The sequence below is a fragment of the Peromyscus californicus genome, unplaced genomic scaffold, assembly GCF_007827085.1.
Source record: "Peromyscus californicus insignis strain IS unplaced genomic scaffold, ASM782708v3 Scaffold_1__1_contigs__length_55948999, whole genome shotgun sequence".
Taxonomy (NCBI): Eukaryota; Metazoa; Chordata; class Mammalia; order Rodentia; family Cricetidae; genus Peromyscus; species Peromyscus californicus.
In genome coordinates this window covers 54,102,963-54,122,061 of record NW_026294492.1, presented here as the reverse complement: position 1 = coordinate 54,122,061, position 19,099 = coordinate 54,102,963, and the positions used below count along the sequence as shown (strand labels likewise).

The following is a 19,099-nucleotide window of genomic DNA, read 5'->3' as shown; positions in this document are numbered from 1 at the left end:
GCTTCTTCCTGTCTTGCCTCCCGCAGAGTGACGCGAACACTCGAGGGCGGGATTCTCCGAGCGCCAGCCAATCACCAACGGGAGCCTTCCGTCTGTTTTTCCACTTCCGCCAATCAGCGGCCGGAGGAGGCGGGACGCGGTTGGTTTTTTCCGGGCGTCCGTCGCGGCCCCACCCCGTTCCTCCGCCGCCGCACGCGGTCGCGCTCACGCCTGCGTGTAGGGGCGTGGCCTGCGGGGACGACGCGTATAAATGCGGGCGTCGGCGCCGGCGCCATTTTGCGAACGGCGAGCAGCGGCGGCGGTGCGGAGGGTGCAGCGGAGGTTTTGCTGGTTTCGGACCCCAGCGGCCGGATGGTGAAATCCTCCCTGCAGCGGATCCTCAACAGCCACTGCTTCGCCAGAGAGAAGGAAGGGGACAAACGCAGCGCCACGCTCCACGCCAGCCGCACCATGCCGCTTCTCAGTCAGCACAGCCGCGGCGGCTGCAGCAGCGAGAGGTGAGCGCCCTGCCCCCGCCGCGGCGAAGCTTCCGGCGGCGGCGTCCGCGCAGGCCCCGGCGGTCCGCGCGGTCCGCGCAGGCCCCGAGCGGGCTGGGCCCCGGGGCGCCAGATAAGTCTCGTCAGCGCCAGATCCGCCCCTTTGTGGCGGCCACAATCGCGCCGGGGGCGGGGCGGGGCGGGGCCTGCGGCGCGGGGCCCCGGCGCGGGTTTGCGATTCGAGCGGAGTTAGGGAGTCGCGGGCTGAGGACTGGGGGTCGGGCTTGGGGGTCGGGTTCAGGGGCCTGCGAGCGGAGCCCACGATTTGGGGAGGACCCGGGAAGGGGACTGGAGACTCGATCCGACGTCAGGTGGTGCAGGGTCTGGGGTTAGATTGCGGGAGGGCGCGGCTTGCCAGGCCGTGTGTCCTGCAGAGCAGGGGCCCCGTTCCAACCTGGAAGGACTCTGCAGAAGACTCGGATCTCGGGTGCTGTCGGGAAGGGACTCGAGCTATGCTTGGGTTGAGGACTCATTTCGTGGTGGGAGAGTCTGGGATCTGGTCTGGGGTTTTCGGGGAGGACCTTGTGTGGGTTTAGGGGTGGCAGTTAGGGGAGAGGTTGGGACCAGATTTAGGGTTTAGTTCGCATCTGGTGTTTGCCTGTTGATGACTCGGGGACTGTGGGTGGACTGGGGGGGGTATTTGTTCTGTTTTTGATGTACAGAGAGCATCTCTCTCCTGTGGGTGGACTTGGGTATGTTCTGGGAGGACCTTGAAAGTGATGAGGTTTTGGGGGGCGTGGAGTGGGCGGTTGGGGTGGCAGGGTGTGAATGTCTGGGTCCCAGGAGAGGGAGCTGGTGGAAGAGCCTGGCTCTGGGCGGGGTGTGGACTGGGTCCACTTGGGCGTTGAAGTCTGTAGTGGCTTGGGTGAGATGGAGGAGGGTCTCACCTGAAGGGTACAGGATGGGGACTAGTTTGAAAAGGGCGCAGGTAATGGTGGCAGGGCTTTGGGGTGACTGAGGACTCTGATATGGGCTGTGCTGGGTCCTATTGGGTGACAGTGGGAAGGGGAGGGGACTTGGTTCTCTGTGACTCCAAAGCTTGAGTGAGGTGTTGGGTGAAGTGGAGGTTGAGGAGGAGAGTGGGACTTTAAGAGGGGCTGGGCCTGAGCTTTAGAGAGGAGGAGGTGGCCTGGTATGGGAGGTTGCCTTGGCAGCATGGGGGGCAGGATAGCCCAGCTCTCTGCTGTGGACCACAGTGCCGAGATGACACCGCCTGAGGCCCTGATGGGGCCCTGCTTTACTCCAGAAGGGGCAGAGCTGCAGAGGTGAGGGCAGTGAGCTAGGACCACCATCCTCATTGGCTTTGGAGTGGGGAGTCTGGGGAGCCCAGCCACTTACTGCCATTGGGCACTGTCTCCTGCAGTTCTAGGGTCGCCCTCCATTGCTGTAGTAACCTGGGTCCGGGGCCTCGGTGGTGCTCCTGATGTCCCTCACCCACCCCTGAAGATCCCAGGTGGGCGAGGGAACAGTCAGCGGGATCACAGTCTTTCAGCTAGCGTCCTCTACTCCGTAAGTACCTGTGGGGCGTGCGTCCCGGTGCCTGCCACTGCACGGTAAGCTGGCCATCCTGACAGCCCTGCTCCCCCAGGACGAGCGGCTGAATGTGACAGAGGAGCCAACGTCTAACGACAAGACCAGGGTCCTGAGCATCCAGTCCACGCTCACGGAGGCCAAGCAGGTCACCTGGAGGGCGGTGTGGAACGGTGGTGGCCTCTACATCGAGCTCCCGGCTGGGCCTCTGCCTGAGGGCAGCAAGGACAGGTGGGCCACTTTCCTGTGGGGCTATAGGGGATCTGGGGTCTGGTGGCTAATGGCCACATGCTCTCCTCAGTTTCGCAGCTCTCCTGGAGTTCGCGGAGGAGCAGCTCCGGGCCGACCACGTTTTCATCTGCTTCCCTAAGAACCGTGAGGACAGAGGTGGGTGTTGCTGCGGGCTCCCCAGGGAGGGAAGCTCTGGCACCCCAGGCTCTGACCCTGTGTCCCCCACAGCCGCCCTACTCCGAACCTTCAGCTTTCTTGGCTTTGAGATTGTGAGACCCGGGCATCCCCTCGTCCCCAAGAGACCCGATGCTTGCTTCATGGTCTACACGCTGGAGAGAGAGGACCCGGGCGAGGAGGACTAGGTGCCAGCCCTGCCCAGTGTCCCTGTGCCCTCTCCTGGGTTTGTCCACATGTCGTGATTGTGCAGAATAAACGCTCACTCCATTAGCGGGGTGCTTCTTTGAGCTGAATGCTGTGTTTGTCATACTCAAGTGTTGGCTTTAATTCTAAATAAAGGTTTCTATTTTACTTTTTTTATTGCTGTTTAAGGTGGTCAGGTGACCTGTGCTAGAGCAGCCTCCTTTGAAGCCTGGCAGAGATAGATAGTGTCACCTCCCTGGCTCAAACCCAATAAAGTGATCTTGCTCACCCGTCTTGTGTCTGTGTCCTGCCTCTGGGGCTGGGTTGGGCTCCTGTCAGCTGTGGCTCAGAACCAGGCAGGATTCTGGGATTTTGCAGTCCTGGCCTCCAGGCGCTGCTGAACCACTGCGTACATGGGTGGTAGGACTGGGGTGTCCTGGACGGTTGTAAAGCTGTGGAATCTGACAGCTCCCCAGGCGACTGGCCAAAGGTGGCTGTGATGTACTTTCACAGGGTTGAAGTGTCACCTGCTGGCCACGGTGGGGTGTGGGAGACAGGTTGGGCAGGAGCTGTGTGCTCAGCTGACCGGGGTGTAGACATGGGTACTCTTGTCACTGAAGTGGTCTCAGGTTGGAGCTGGGTTGTAGGTAGGACATAGGACTTCAGTTACAGCATTGGTGTTTGTGGTGGGCTCAAGGACCCAGCAAGGTTGAATGTGGGTGGTGTGAGCAGGAAAGGACCCCTGACCTCTGCTGTGTAAGCCCCTTCACCACCTGATGCCATGGTGCGTCTGGGAGACTAGTGGACGGGACTGAGGGGTGTGTGTGTGTGTGTGTGTGTCCAAGAAGGGGCCCGAGTTGAGACTAGTCATTTTAGGCTACTGCGTGCTTACTCTGTATAGGCCTGCTCTCGTGGAGCTCAGCCTTGGGGGGCGGGGCGATGGGTAGACCAGGAGAACTTGGCCTCAGGTGGGGTCTGTGTTGAGGGTTTGTGTGTATCTAGCTGGGAGGAAGGTTAGGTCCCAGTGGCCAGGCAGTCCCAAGTTCCAGGCGTCAACCATTTTGGAGCATCTTCCTCTCCTGGGCACATGGGGGTGCTGTGGGGTTACACATGCTGTCCAGTCACATAAATGGCTGCCTACCCTCATGGAGACCTGATCCCTCTGGCCAGCAGCATAGCTCCTTTGTTCTGTCTTTCAGGTAGGTATTTCATAGCCCAGGCTAGCCTTGAGCTCCCTATGTAGCCAGGGTGTCCTAGAATTCATGCTCTTCCTGCTCATGAGGGCTGGGGTGACTGGCTTGTGCCACTACCCCAGGTTGTCTTGTTTTTTGACCTAGTAGCAATGTATGGTTTGCCTGGGGACCCTGGTAGACTCAGCTGATGACAGGGACCCCCCTCAGGGATCTTGGGGGTCACATGTCCCACTGGACCACCAAGAGCAGTTTCTTGAGCTTTCAAGGTCTCAGGAACTCAGCTGGGAACCACCAGTCAGATTATGATGTTGGGGTGAGTTGTTACCTGATGAGGACCTGAGAGCCCAGGCCTTTTGGGACAGGTTAGGCTCGAGGCTCCCCGTTTGCCTGTGGCCAGCTCTCCCTGACCATGGCCTCCCTAGGAAACCGTAACAAGGCCACACCTGTCATCCTAGTCCCCAGAGGGCTGGGACGGGAAGATTTGGGTTACAAGCTGGTCTGGTCTACACAGCCAGACTAGAAAAAAGGCTAAGCATAGTCTCTATAGCAGAAGTGCCACGGGAGCCTGACACCCCCTTCTATCCGGGAACACTTGGGAGGGGGAGACAGTCACTCCCCTAGAAGGATGTACTCACAGGTGTGCCGGTAGCTTTGCTGAGGTAAACAGTTCGTGTGTGTAGGGGTTAACAGCACGCGGAGCCAAGCGATGTTAGCCAGACAGCGGGTCTCCCAGCAAGGCAGAGACCCTGGCACTCGTTTCTTCCCCTCCGTCTCCCTCCTCCCTCTTGAGACAGCATCTCTGTGTAACTGGCTGGCCACAAAGATCCTCTAGCCTCTGCCTCTCAAGTACAGGGGTTAAAGGTGGATGCCACCATGCCTGGCAACTTTGAAGGTTTTGAGTTTTGTATGCAAGTACATGTGTGCCATGTATGGGGGGTTGCCTGAGGGGACCCCGGGCATTGGATCCTCTGGAGGAGCTGGAGTCACAGGCCATTGTAAGCCAGCCAACATGGGTGCTGGGCCAAACTCAGATCCTGCAAAGCCATGCATGCTCTTAGCCGCTGAGCTTTCCCTCCAGCCCGTGCCTCCCTCCTGCCAAGGATGGACTGAGGGTTTCACATGCTAGGCAACTACTTGCCACTGACCACACCCTCAGCCTGGGTGATTCTAGGCAGGGCATCCACCCTCGAGCCAGGCCTATCTCATAACATACAAGTTGGCCTTGAAGTAATCTTACCTCAGTCTCCTAAGTAGCTGGAATAACAGTTTGGGAACATGTTTTCTTTTTTTTTCATTTTTCTTTATTAAGAAATTTTCTACTCACTCCATATACTATCCACAGATTCCACCCCCCGCCCCCATGTTTTCTTCTTGTTTGGACCATAAATGCCCTATATGGGGCCTCTGGGTTGTGGCTTCTTCCTGGGCCCGGGTAGCCGCCCCCACAGTGCGTGGCTGGAGTTACTCTTGCTGTTATGGGGATTTGGGGGCACATGTAGGCAGAGCATGTGCACAGCTAGGGTGCCTTTTGAGGAGACTGATGCAGTTCTTTGCTCCAGGGACCCCCTGAGATGGAGGTGACCCCACCTTAATGGTGCTCTGTGGTCATCGTGGGCCGCTTGCTTTCCCTGGACTTATTTCTTTCTCCCCTAGGAAATAGTGCAATCATCTTCAGGACACTAGGAATCACCCAGTCCAGGTCTGGGACAGGGATAATGTCCAGCCCAGAGGACATCGGGAGGAAACAGAGATGAGCCACTGTCCACACAGGGCCTAGTCCCGAAGAACTCGGCCCCAAAGCCAGGTCCCCTTGACAAGGGAAAGTGTCAGACCCCAGTGGATAGGAATACATGGACAGCTGTTAGGCCAGGCCTAGGATGGGGCGGGGCCGCCCCAGGGCCACCCCTCACCTCTGGCACCCTCAAGGATGGGATGGTGTGGAGACAGAAGCCAGGAGTTGAGACCCTGAAGTGAGTAAGCCCTGGGGCAGGGTAAGGGAGGTGCAAAGATTGTCACCCAGCACGAAGGAGGGGGAGGTAGAAGAATCCCAAGTTCAAGGTCATCCTCAGCTATATGGCTACATGAGTTTCTGTTTAAAAATAAAGAATAAAGCCCGGTGATGGTGGAGCACACCTTTAATCCCAGCGCTTGGGAGGCAGAGGCAGGTGGATCTCAGAGTTCGAGGCCAGCCTGGGCTACAGAGTGAGTTCCAGGATGGCCAGGGCTGCACAGAGAAACCCTGTTTCCAAAAACAAAAACCCCCAAAAGAATAAATTATAAAAAGACAGCCTAGTGTCTCAGAGCCAAGAGCTGTGGAGACTGCTCATTAGGGGAAACTGCAGGAGGCAGTGCATCCTGCGGCCTTCCCTTTTCTGAGGCTCATATTCTCCTTGGTGGGGCCACCTAGGAAGTCCTTGGTGCCTCTGTCCAACTACAGAGCTTGTGGGTTGTCTGCCAGAGAACTCTCCCAGCCCTGTTCTGCCCTGCTGCGTGGCCACAGGAGAATCGCTGTCCCTCTGTCCACGGTAAGGGTATCTCCCACATCCTGTCTCCCACATTCTACCACGGCCACCTACACTTTTCCAACTTATATTCACTTTTATTTTGAAACCGTCTCTTGTAGCCCACCTGCCCGTGAGCTCCTGAAGCTTCTGCTGAGATGACAGACGTGTCCCACGGCTGTTATCCGAAGTTTCTGTCCTGCCCACCAGTTCCCGAATATCCAGCAGCTGCTTCCCAGATAATTGACTCAGAGGCTTAGTATTACTTGTAAATGCTGGGCCAGTAGCTCAGGCTTATTACTAACTAACTCTTACACTTAAATCAACCCATATTTCTATTCTCGTCCTGCTTCCTCTGTCTGTCTGGCGATTGACTCTGCCCTTCCTCTTCCCAGAATTCTCCTAGTCTGGTCACCCGGCCTACACTTCCTGCCTGGCTACTGGCCAGTCAGCATTTTATTAAACCAATAGGAGTAACTAATCTTTACGGTGTACAAGAGCACTACCCCACAACCCATAGCTGCTGCTGACGCCATTTGTCTGAGGTGAGGTAGGTGAAGAGCCCCAGCCTCAGCCCTGAGGTCTCTGACGGTTCAGCCTCCAGTTTGTTATGTACCTAAGGCTGACCTTGAACCCCTGATCCACCTCCCCAGGGCTGGGTTGACCACAGTGGTCTCTGCCAACTCCAGCTTCTCTCCTGGGTCACCCTTGCAGCCAGAGCCACCTAGCTTCCCAACCTTGAGGGAGGGACCCGGCCACACTGTCTCCCACGCCCACATGGGAATAATAATAAAAACCTGACTTTTGTATTAAATCATTTTGTTTTATTGGGTTTCAGTCAAACACAGCGGGGTGAGGATAGAGGTTGGGAGTGGGGAACCCCAGTGTAACGCACTGACATTTTGTGACCCCTAACCCTGCCGAATGTACCCCTCCTTGTCTTTTAATGACTCTAAAGGCACTTGGATTTCGTTGGTGGTTGTTTTGAGGGCCCTCAGGGTTGCCATGGCAACGGGCTAAGAGGCTGCTCCAGGACTAAAGGGGTCAGTCCTGTCCGGCTCAGGGGTGGAGTCTAGAAATGCCATTCTGCCCAGTCACGGGTGTCCTGTGGACCAGTTTGTGTGTGATGCAAAGGTTGGGAACGGCAAGGCCAAAGGGTCCCAACATGTTCCCAGCCAAGTTCAGACCAGCCACGCTTGGTCTGAGGCTTCGATTGCATGGACTTGCCTTTCTCTCTGGACACAATCAGGAGGGCTCTGCGAGGCCTGGCCTCAGCACACAGGGCAAACGCTGCCCGCTCAGATCTGTAACGGAAGACACCGAGGTGCCCAGATGACCACAGCTGCCACAGCTGGGCAGGAGGAGAGCTGCAGTCTGTCTTACCCCAGGTCCCCTCCCTCAACAGTGCTCTAACCGCAGGGGCAGAGGTGGACACCGGGAGAAGCCTGGTTGGGATAGGGTACCGGTTCTGATGTCTCAGCCCCTGCTGCTCACCGGCCACAGGCGACCACATCTGCCGAGTGAGTGGCAAAGTGGATATGGCTGTCTAGAGGCACTCCTCCTGCAAGCAGATGTCCAGGACAGCTAGGCAGGGCGGAGGTACCTGTAGAGGACATGGGGACATGGCTTCTCCTGGCAGGTGGAAGTTCCTGGTGGGGGATAGGGCTCCCTCAGTGACTCTGAGCCACTCAGCAGGGCCTGGGGGAGCCCTGGGTTGGCTGTTGGCCAAGTAGTGGTGAACAGGAGCTGGGCCAGGGCACACCCTGTCCTCCGAGGGTCCCTGCAGCCCTGGGCCTTGTGTGTACCCGGCTGTGCCAAAGTGGGGCACCCACTGTAAGCACTGTGCCTGTCCGGTGTCCCCAGGGGCCTCCCACCATAGGCATCGGGGGACCTGACTGCTGAGACTTTGCCCCCACAGCCTGCACCTGCCTAGGGAACCTCGGACCCTGAGTGTCCCCAGCCACTTGGGGTCCCAGCACAGCAGCCACAGCAGAGGGCGGAAAAGACAGGCTGAAACCGCTAGAAAACACTTCAGGAACTGCAAAAGGTGTGATCTGCTCAAACCAGTCCCGTAGATGTCTACAAAAACGAGGACGTTCTGCCTCCATGCTTGCCCCTGGAGAAAATATGCATAGGTGGAGATTATCTGGGACTAGATGGAGGCTGAGAGGTTCCCCCACCAGCCCACCGTGGGGTCGGCTCAGATCATCTTCATGTTGAACTTGCGTGCGCCACCCTGGCCGGCCGCGGCCGTCGGACCGTCCACCTTGCGGAAGGAATATTCCACGGAGAAGTTATTCTTGTGCTGCCCTCGGCCGCGGCTCCACACGAAGAGCAGCAGGAAGCAGAAGAGGACCACGCCCAGGAAGGTGATGCACCCCATGGCGGTGGACACCAGGATGGTGGTCAGGTCCAGCGGGAACCGGACGCCCACCTGCGTCTCGTTGTGCCCATCGCCCTGGGTCCGGTTGGCGGCCGGCTGGACGGTCAAGGTGGCGAAATATGTGTCATTTCCTCCGGCGTTGCTGGCCACGCACGTGTAGGTGCCGCTGTCCTGGGGCCGCGTGTCCGCCAGGGCCAGCGTGCCCCCGGGCAGCACGCGTGCCCGGCCCCGGCTGGCAGCCGTCACCGTGTGGTGCTGGGGCGTCACCCAGACCACCGTGGGCACGGGCTCGCCCTCGGCCCGGCACAGGAAGCGCACGTCGTCCCCCTCGGTGGCCGTCACGTGCTGCAGCCGCCTCTCCCGGATCTTGGGCTTGCGACACACGAAGTACTCAAAGAGCACCGAGTCCGGGAGGATGTGCAGCGCGTCGCCGCGCACCTCGGCGGGGGGTGGCGCAGGCCGGGAGCCTGCCGTCGAAGTTCAGGGTCTTCCGCCTCTGCACGATCCACAGCAGGCGGCAGTCGCAGGCCAGCGGGTTGCCGTCCACGCGCAGCGTCTCGAGCGTGTTCACCGAGTGGAACGTGTTCTCCTCCAGCGTGGACAGCAGGTTGTCCGAGAGGTTGAGCAGGCGGATCTGCCGCAGCCCCACGAAGGCCTGCGGCTCGATGACAGCCAGCAGGGCGCCCGCCAGGTGCAGCTCGCGCAGCCGCACCAGGTCCCGGAAGGAGCCCCGCGGCACGGTGCTGATGGGGTTGTGCGACAGGTTGAGGCACGTGAGGTGGGCCTGCTGTCGCAGCGCGGCGGCCGGCACGGCCGTGATGTTGGTGTGCGTGATGGACAGCGACGTGAGGTTCAGCCCGCGCAGGCTGCCCGGGGCCACCTCCTCCAGCAGCGGCCAGTTGTCGATCTCCAGGTGCGACAGGCCCGGGAGCTTCTGGAAGTTCTGGTCCTCCAGGGCGGCGATGGCCAGGTGGCGCAGGCGCAGGGCGCCCAGGCCCCGCAGGTGGCCCAGCGACTCCGGGGACAGAGAGGTGAGGTTGCAGCGCTCCAGGGTGAGCTCGGCCAGCCCCAGCAGCCCCGCGAAGGCCCTGCGGGAGATGAACACCAGGTCATTGTCGCCCACCTCCAGCCGCTGCAGGCTGCGCAGGTCCTGGAAGCTGAAATCCAGCAGGATGACCAGCTTGTTCTCGCTCAGGTCCAGCAGCGTGAGGCTGTCCAGGTGCGTGAACACGCCGGGCGGGATGAGCTTCAGCTGGTTGCCACGGAGACGCAGGATGCGCAGGCGGGGCAGGTTGGCGAAGGCCCCGGGCTCCACGTGGGCGATCACGTTGTGGTTGAGGTCCAGCTCCTCTAGGGTGGGCAGCGAGGCCAGGTCCCCGGGGTTCAGGCAGCGGATGCGGTTGCGGTTGAGCTCCAGGAGGCGCGTCTCGGCCGGGATGCCGTCGGGGATGGCGGTCAGCCGGCGGCGTCCGCAGGCCACGGTCCGGGTGGACGCAGAGCACTCGCAGCGCGCGGGGCAGCCCGCGGCCAGGGGAGGAGCCGTGGGCAGCAGCAGCAGGTGCAGGCCCAGCATAGGCAGCCAGCAGGTCATGGTGTAGGGTCTGGGCCTAGGGCCGCGCCAGCATCGTCCAGGACACCTGGAGTGGGAAAGGGGAGCGTGACATCATTATCCATGGCACTTGGGCAATTCTAATCCCAGCCAGACACACCCAGAGACGCTGACCCACGACTGCACACTCAGGAAATCTCCCCACGGATACCCACGGTGACAGTACACGTGACAGAAGCCCATGGCCCACGGACAGACGGCAGAAACATAGCATGGGCCATCCACACCGGAGCATGACTCGGCCAGGAAAGGGAGTAAGGCTCTGACGCACGCCGCCTGCAGGGCCACTGAGGACGCTGTGCTCAGTGAAAGACCAGCTCCTAAAGCCCACTCAGTAGGACCCCGGGCAGCACCCAGAACACGTGGATGAGGTTAAAAACAAGCTCTCTTGTAGCGCAGGCTGGCCTCAAGCTCACTGTGTAGCCCAGGCTAACCTTGAAGATGGAGGCACGGCTGAGTGATACCTGAGCCTGAGAACCTAAGAAAGACAGGAAGGACCCTGCCCAGGGCCTTGGAGGGACGGAGTATGCCAGGCCTAGTGGACACCCTGGAACTGTGACAGAGGACATCTCCCGCCAAGGACACCCAGTTGGTGACTTATGGTGACCCCCATGGCTGTGGGATGCTCTAGGAGTCAGGTACTCTAGGATGGCCCTGACTCCAGGTGTGGACGGAGGGCCAGAGTGGGCAGGATGCTGAGACTTCCTGCAGTGCCTGCCTGGCTAGGCTGGACCAGGGTTTCCCCAGGCAGCCTGACTACAGCCCAGACCTAGGGGTCCGGGGTGGGGGAGGGACAGCTGGACTGGGCTGCCTGGCCTCTTTTGCAACATGGTTTTCCATCTGCCAGGCAGCTATTTATAGCATGTTAGCAGCTGAAGCCCCCCAGGCAAGACCTCTCGGTCTGTGTCAGCCTGCCTGTCTTCTCAGTGTTCACAGACTGAGTACGCCTGGCTTGTGAGTACAGAGACTGGAAGGCACAGGTGCGGAGGAGAGCCCCTGCCTGGAATCCCCCAGTGAGGGGCTGGGGGCGTGGTCAGGGTGGAGCCCCTGCCTGGAATCCCCCAGTGAGGGGCTGGGGGCGTGGTCAGGGTGGAGCCCCGCCTGGAATCCCCAGTGAGGGGCTGGGGGCGTGGTCAGGGTGGAGCCCCGCCTGGAATCCTGCCTTCCCTGCTGTCTCTCCCGGTGTTTGGTCACAGATGTGGAGCCCAGAGTAGGATGCAGGCCTCTGCATTCATTCTCCATTTTGTGTTTTGAGACTGTGTCTCTCAGTGGGACCCGAAGTCTGCTGCCTGGGTTAGGCTGTCCAGCCATGAGCCCTAAGGATCCTCCTACATATGTGTCAGTCAGCTGAGATGCAGAAGTGTGCCCTTGTGGCAGCTTCGCATGTGGGTGGTGGGGATTTGAACTCAGGTCTCCTGGCTCGTGTGACAAGCCCTTCATGACTGAGCCATCCCCATCCCCTCTGCTCACACACAGCCTTCTGCAAGCCACAGCAGGGCTCACTCCGTGAACCCCTCACGGGTGTGTGGTTTTTTGAGCTGGGGCCTCGGGTGACCCAGGGTGGTCTGAACACCGAACACTCTGTGTTTCGGCCCACAAGTAGCTGGGCTCAGGAAAGAACCTCTAGTTCTGCGAGACAGAGGCACGGACTGGCAGGGCTGGAGTCTCTGGTCACCGCCACCGAAGCACAGCCTCCCTGTGCGAGCCCTGTGGCCCCTGCACCCTCTCTGACCCCGGCTTGTCAAAGCTCGGCCACCAGATCCCTCCGGGGCACTGGCAAGTGTTCTCGCTATAATTACTCCACCAGGCAGGGACACAGAGCTCTTGAGCCAGCCCAGCGGGGGCCACTCAGAGGGTGACCTAGTTTTTCAACTCTAACCTCTCCTGGCAGGCCTGGCCCTGTCATCTCCTCTGCGGGTGGGTTAGAAAATCCTCGGGGGGTGGGGTGGGGGAGGGGGCAGCTATCTGAGGCGACTGTCAGCCCTCCACCTCGGACCCTGCCCCTCGTTGCTGTATGCCTGAAGGAACTTACTTGCCCTCTCTGGGCCTTTGCTGAGGTGGGGGAGTGGAGTCACAGGTGCCCGAATCCCCTCCCTGTCTCCTTGCCCTCAGGTGAGGACGCTGGACGCCCCAGGCAAGGGTAAACCCTCTCTGAGCCTCTGAGACCCTGAGCACACTGCGGGGCGAAGGCTGCGGACCCCTGGTCCCTGATGGCAGCGGGGAATTGGAATTCCAGGGTGGCTCCTGCCACTGGGTCCCGGGCCTCTGGGCTGAGGTCCCTGATGTTGGAGAAGGCCGGGCGAGGGGGTCTAGGGCACTGGGAAGTGGGGTCGTGGGGTGCAGAGAGGATGTGGGGCTCACTAGCCCCCTAGAGCGGGCGAGCATGGCTCTGGCAGGCCGTGCCCCCACCTCCATTCCCCCTCCTTGCTCAACCGTTGGGTTCCGTCCCTAAATCCAGCCACCGCGGTCTAGTCCCTCATGTGGCCACTTCCTCCTCCTGAGACTGACTAGAAAGTCCAGCTTCAACGTGTTGCAATCATCCAGCCGTCAGAAGCCCCCCCATCAACATGCCGGTCAGTACAGAGCACTCAGCCTCACACGGAGTTCCCCCTGGGCCTTTATAAACCACCGGTTTCCTACGGGCCACCGTCTCCTCTATCCAGAGGCGCTCCTCTGTCCTCGGGGACAAATACCCCTTCCTGTCCCTTGTCCCCTTCCCCTTCTCCCTCATCCCTATCTCCTGTGTCCCCGATCCCTGCCCTCTGTCCCTGTGCGGCAAATAAATCTCCTTTGTGCCGAGATCGTGGTCTGGGGGTCCTTTCGCCGCGTGTGGCCTTCGGGGAGAGACGCCCACAGAGCCATCTCTCTAGGTCCTGGTCCCGCCTGGAGTGTCTCACCTTTTTGTGTTCTTGCTGTGGATTCTGAGACACTACAGCCCCAGCAGGCCTCACAGTGTCAGCAATCCTCCTGCCTCAGTCTCCCAAGTGTTGACAAGTGTGAGGCAGTAGGACCCGCTAAATGGTCATCTTTTGTCCTGTGTGCATCACCCCGGGTTCCCCCGAGTCCCACCGCAGGGACAGAGGCCCATCTCCTCACACCCCAGTCTCACACCTGGTGACTTCAGCTGTCCTGACTCCACCCTCACACAGGCAGGAAAGGGGGTGCTTCGCTCAGCCCCCACAGACACCCCACCAGGTGCTCACAGCTCTGTAAAAAACTAAAAATAAAAAGATACCCCAAACCCACTGGGGGCCGTGTCACACACCTGCTCTCCCAGTGCCCCAGAAGCTGAGGCAGGAGGATTGTGAATTTCAGGACAACCTTCAACTTAGTGAGACCCGCTATCAAAATAAAAAAGGGGAAAGTGGCTGGGGAGATGGTTCAGTGATTAGAGTTCCGAATGCTCTGCAGGGTTCGGGTTCCAGCACCCATGTCGGGGCTCACAACCCCTGTAACTCCGTTTCCAGGGGGCCCAGCGCCCTCTTCTGGTTTCCTGGGACACTGCACACGTGTGATGCAGTCAGACACTCAGGTAACATTCCGTACATATAAAATAAATAAATAAATCTGAAGAAAAAATTAACCAAGCATGGCGGTACATTTCCTTAACCCCAGCACTCGGGAGGCAGAGGCAGAAAGATCTCTGTGAGTTCGAGGCCAGCCTGGTCTACAGAGTGAGATCCAGGGCAGTCAGGGCTACACAGAGAAACCATGTTTCAAAAACCAAAACCAAAACCAAAAAAACCACAAAACCCATACCCTCCAAACCCAAATAAGTTAAAAACTAAAATGTATATCAGGCAGTGGTGGCACACGCCTTTAATCCTAGCACTCAGGGAGGCAGAGGCAGGCGGATCTCTGTGAGTTCAAGGCCAGCCTGGGCTACAGAGTGAGTTCCAGGACAACATAGAGAAATCCTGTCTCGAAAAACTAAAATAAATAAATAAATGAATGAATGAATAAATAAATAAATTTAATTTAAAAAATGTAAAACAGGGCTGGAGTGTGGCTCAGGGGTGGAGCCCCGCTTAGAATCCCCCAGTGAGGGGCTGGGGGCGTGGTCATGGGCGGGGCATTGGTCTAGCATGTGAGAGATGTGGCTTCCATTCCTAACACTGCAAAAATAAAGGATAAACAAAGGGATAGTTTTGTCCCCAAAGGTCCCTGTGAGGCTCTGCTCCAGACAAGAGGAGCAGACAGCTGCCCTGTGGACCTCTCTCACCCCCGCCCCACGGTGGAAGCCTGGACGCCAGGCTGCCTGGACTGTCTCATGCAGCCACCCTTGAAATTGCCTTCGCGGGGCTTAGGGGGTCTGACAAGCCCGGTGTGGACCCCTGTGCAGGGGAGAGCCCAGCCTAAGGCTTCAAGGACACGAGTCATTAATATGCATGAGAAGCCACTGCAGCGGCCTCGGCAGGGCCTGGGAGCCTGGGCCGGCTGCAGGGTCCGGCTGCCCCGTCACTGTCCTTCCTGGAGCCCCACGGTTTCCAGCGGACCCCAGGGCCTCTCAGTACATATGACAAACCCTCTCACCCAAGCCACCGTCACCCCAAAGGTACGCCGGCTCCAGCCCCGGGGTGTCCACAGATCTATGTCCTGTCTCCGGGCATTTCCTGCCATCGAGACCCACACTTGGTGGCTGGCTGCGTCCTGTCCCTGCGACCAATGAGGGTGAACGGACAGAAAAAATCGGAACACAGAAATCAGCTGAAGGTTTGGAAAACCTTCCGGAAGGAGGTGAATCTGAGGCCAGGGAAGGGCGGCACCTGGGACCGGGTCACCCCTGTACTGTGCCCAGGAGGACTGGGGATCCCCAGGCACTCAGTGCCTGGCCAATAGGGAGCCACGGAGGAACGCCCAGCAAGAGAACGGCCGGTCAGAACTCCGCCTGGAGGCCTGAGTTCCATCCCGGACCCACGCGGTGGAAGGGAGTGATACCAACCCAGCCAATCGTCCTCCGACGGCCACACGTGTGTTCACACATGCACACACAGAGTCCCGACACCCAGCGCCAGGGGTCTGCAACCACGTCCCTGTGGTTCAAGCGAGACCTTCATCTCTCTTGAGCCTCAGTTTCCCATTTTGCTGGAAACCAAGCAGAGCCCCTGGGCTGCGGTGTGAAGGAAAACGCGGCCTAGCAGCTGCTCCACAGACTGGCCTGCTTCTAGAAGTTTCCACCAGGTGCTGCCTGGATCAGGCGTGCAGATCTCCAACTCACTCATTCAACGAGCATTTAGTGGATGCCTACTGTATGCCTGGCGCTGTTCTCAGTCTTTGTGGAAATGGGACCCTCCTGAGGCCCGGGGACCGGTCACCTTCTGTGTGCAGTCAGGACGCTGCCGGTGGGCCCAGGCTGAGAACCGTCCGGGGTCACTGTGGCCCAGGGTCACCTCGAGACGGTCAGGGGGAGACGGTCAGAAAGATGTGAAGATTCTGTGACATGGGTTCTCAGAGGGGGGACGGGGCCAGGAGCCAAGGGATGCAGGCCTCCAGACACTGAGACTGGGGACCGGGGCTCTCTGGGCCGCCTCCCCTGCCCGGGTCTGAGGAGGGGGTGGCTTCTTCCGGCAGCCTGGGGGACTCTTACCCAGGGCCACCGTGCTTTGGAGGAGGGAGTGGCATGTGGGTTCCCGGCAGCCCGGCAGGTTCTGTTGCTGGGGGACGAAGGTGCTGCCCGCCCTGGGGTCTGACGTGCTCTGCCACGCCAGGCTGTGGGGACCTGCTCCAGGCCCCCCAGGAGCAGAGGCCGCTCCTCCCAGCCCCCCACTCTCTCTGAGTACAGATTCTGGGGGCCGGCGGGGTGGGGGGATTTGACAGAGAAGTGTTCAGTCCACGGGGAGGCAGAGTGTGCTGGGGGATCCCAGGTCCCTTGTCCCCTCTTAGGCCACAAAACACTGAGGCCTGTTGGGAAAGCATGCATCTCTGTGGTGGCTCCTGTCTGTCACCCCTGGGTCCCCCCACCACAATAAGAGTACAGGGATAAAGTGGGGTGGGGACCGGCCCGGCACACTCCCACGAGCACTCTGAGTGCACTTTTGGGGACTCTCCCAGCCCCCCACCTCCAGGGCTGGTCCGCTCTTCCGTCCTAGATCTAGGTTCTCCTGGGGCTTTCAATCCACGACAATTCATTAAAGCCCTAATTAACCTCCCATCTGCCATGCGTCCCTGTCCGCTGTCTTGGGGGGCAGGGGGGCCTCCTGACCCAATTTCTTTAGTAGCGTGTGCCTGAGGGGCGCAGTGGACTCCCCACCACCCACAGCAGCAGGGAAGGAGAGGAAGGTTCCAGACTTGGGAACACTTAGCCCCTGGTATGTGCTGTGCCCGCTCGCCCGCAGAGCAGAAATGGCAGCACTCGGGGAAGTGGGGAGACGAGTCTGGGGGTCAGAGCGAACCCCAGCTCTGTTTCTGCCAAACCCCAACTCCTCAGGGTTCTCAAGGCTCAAGACTGACAGGGGAGGTAGTGGGCGGCTCACCCCGGCTGCCCGCCCCCCACCCCGAAGGTTGCTGGGAAGTTCTGCTAAAAGGCTTCCTACCTGGTGAGTCGCTAGTGACTCAGGATGCCCGGGAGTGACAGCCCCGTGGGTAGAGGCACAGAAACCTCGGCTTTGGGACCTCGTGTGCTCCCACCCTTCCAGGCGCGATCACAGCATGGCTGCATCTGGGGGTGGATGGCGGCGGCCACCCCCACTCTACAGATGGAAACACTGAGGCCCGCCGCGCATGCGTGCTGCATGGGGGGGAAGTGGTGGCCTGGATGGAGGGGCAGTCAGGAGGCTGAGGGGACCACCCCCGAGCACCCCCATCCTGGGTGCTTCTTCCTCTTTCCCCACCTCACTTGGGTGTCTGTGTGGAGGGGACACCCATGGGTCACCGGACGCCATCCGAGCGGCTGCTGCAGCTCGGAGGGGCCGGGGCCGAGTTTTGAACCCTCAGGACACCGAGGGGTGCTGTTCGCAGCTGAGCCCCTCCACCTCCTCTCACCCCGAAACACCCTTCTTACAATCTCTGTAGCCCGGATGCCTCCTCCCGGGAGCCTTCTTGGGTCACCCTCAGCCTGACAGATCTGCTCTTGCTAAAAGTCTCCACCAGGTTCAAGTCCCAACAGCCCCTCCCCACCACCAAAGGCAGGCACCCGGTGTCCCCAGGAAATGAGGGGTGTCTCCGGCCTGGCCTGGGTTCCAGGTCCCCCCACCAAGAAGCTGCCTGGCACCGACACAGATTCCCAAATGCATCAGACCCCCAAGTTCTGAGTCCTCCCCACCGGGAGGAGGGACACCTGTGTCTTAGGGACTCCGGCGTTGGGAGCCCTCACTCTGGAGCTGGGGTGGGAACACGCACCCGTGTCCAACTGGAACCCAAGCTCTGCGTCTCCCAACTTGTTGAATGGGGCCCAGGGGCCTCCCTGGCCAGGCCCCAGGACCCAGGGGACGCCAGGCCTGGCCTCTGGGATGGGATGGACAGACGCCCCCACCACCCTGGCTGCTCCCGGGACACAGGCCTGCAGAGCGTGTGTGGGGTCCGTCTAGCCTCCCAGTCCCTCCCTACGGGAACGGGACCCCAAACACGCGCGACTCCTCGCGTGCAGACCCCCCCCCCCAATTCATCTCGCGCGCATCGCCCCGCACTGGCTGGCGGGGGATCGCAGGGCGCCAAGCCGCGGCTCCATCCCGGGTGTCCCCCTGCCGCAGTGCGCATCCCCATTCCGCCGTTCCCCGGGGTGCTCCCGGCGCTGAACCCCTCAATCCCCTCGACTCTGCATTCCCGGAGGCGGAGAGAACCCTGAAGTTTCCCGGGGGCGCAGAGGGGCTGGAGGGGAGCGCGCGAGGGGGGTCCGAAGGGGGGGTCCCCGGACTGCCGCGGTGCCACTCACCTGGGCGGCTCCGCCTCGGACAGGGCGCGGGGGCCGCTCGGAGCCGCCACGAGCCGCCGCCGCCGCCGCCGCCGCCGCCGCCGCCACCACCGCCTCCCGGGCTCCGTCGTGCGCGTCCCCGCCGCGCATCCCCGTGCGCATGGTCAGGGAGCGCGCGGGCTGCAAGGGGCGCGCGCGCGACACGTGTTGGAGCAGGTCCGGGGCAGATGGGGACTCAGCCCCCAGGCACCCCGAGTGCCTGGCACCTCCCGGTCCTACGGGCCTCCGCAGACACTGAGTTCCGGGAAATGCTTGGGGGCTCCCCAGATACGGCAGGCTGTCCCGCTGGAACCTTCTGGAAAGCGCCAACCCCTCCACTGTCCCCTCCCTCCCAGGCCAGGCCTCCACCGTCTGCACCGCACCGCACACCTGCCTGGTTGGCCTTGCTCCTCAGTCCCCGCTGCGCCCCTGCCTGCCTTCCTCCACCCGGCACCGCACCGCCACCCCGACTCTGCGCCCCACCGTGCTCCCCTCCCTCGCTGTGCTCCTCAGCACACAGCCTGGTGGAGGTAGATGGGCGCATCCACTACACAGGGGAAACATGAAGAGAACCCCGAGATAAGAGGGGGAGCCAGAGAGATGGCTCAGAGGCGAAAGCATGGGCTGCCTTCTCAGAGGACCCGGGTTCGGTTCCCAGCACCCACAGCGAAGCTCACAACCCGCTGTAACTCCAGCCTCAGGGACCCGACGCCCCCTTCTGGTTTGTGGGTTCCCACATGCACACACAGAGTTAAAAATAAATCTTTCAAAACAGAGGTGAGTGTGCCTGTCCCTGCTCATGAGAGGCCTCACCGCACCAGCAGCGGCCTCAGCTGGAGGAACCCCCCCCCAGGCTGGGAACCCGGGG

The 19,099-nt window shown here is 60.5% G+C and overlaps 2 protein-coding genes across 2 annotated transcripts; one reads left to right on the top strand and one right to left on the bottom strand.

Moving 5' to 3' along the window:
* The first annotated feature begins 272 nt into the window (after positions 1-272).
* Oaz1 (ornithine decarboxylase antizyme 1) lies at positions 273-2,947 on the top strand. Its single transcript, XM_052747117.1, is given in 6 exon segments — positions 273-497; positions 1,900-1,957; positions 1,959-2,045; positions 2,125-2,297; positions 2,368-2,453; positions 2,526-2,947. Coding segments are annotated over 6 exon segments (684 nt in total). The 5' UTR covers positions 273-351; the 3' UTR covers positions 2,660-2,947.
* A 4,206-nt stretch (positions 2,948-7,153) lies between these two features.
* On the bottom strand, positions 7,154-18,292 carry Lingo3 (leucine rich repeat and Ig domain containing 3). The gene is given in 3 exon segments (XM_052747100.1): positions 7,154-9,181; positions 9,183-10,371; positions 18,214-18,292. Coding segments are annotated over 2 exon segments (1,773 nt in total). The 5' UTR covers positions 10,326-10,371; positions 18,214-18,292; the 3' UTR covers positions 7,154-8,551.
* Positions 18,293-19,099: the final 807 nt, after the last annotated feature.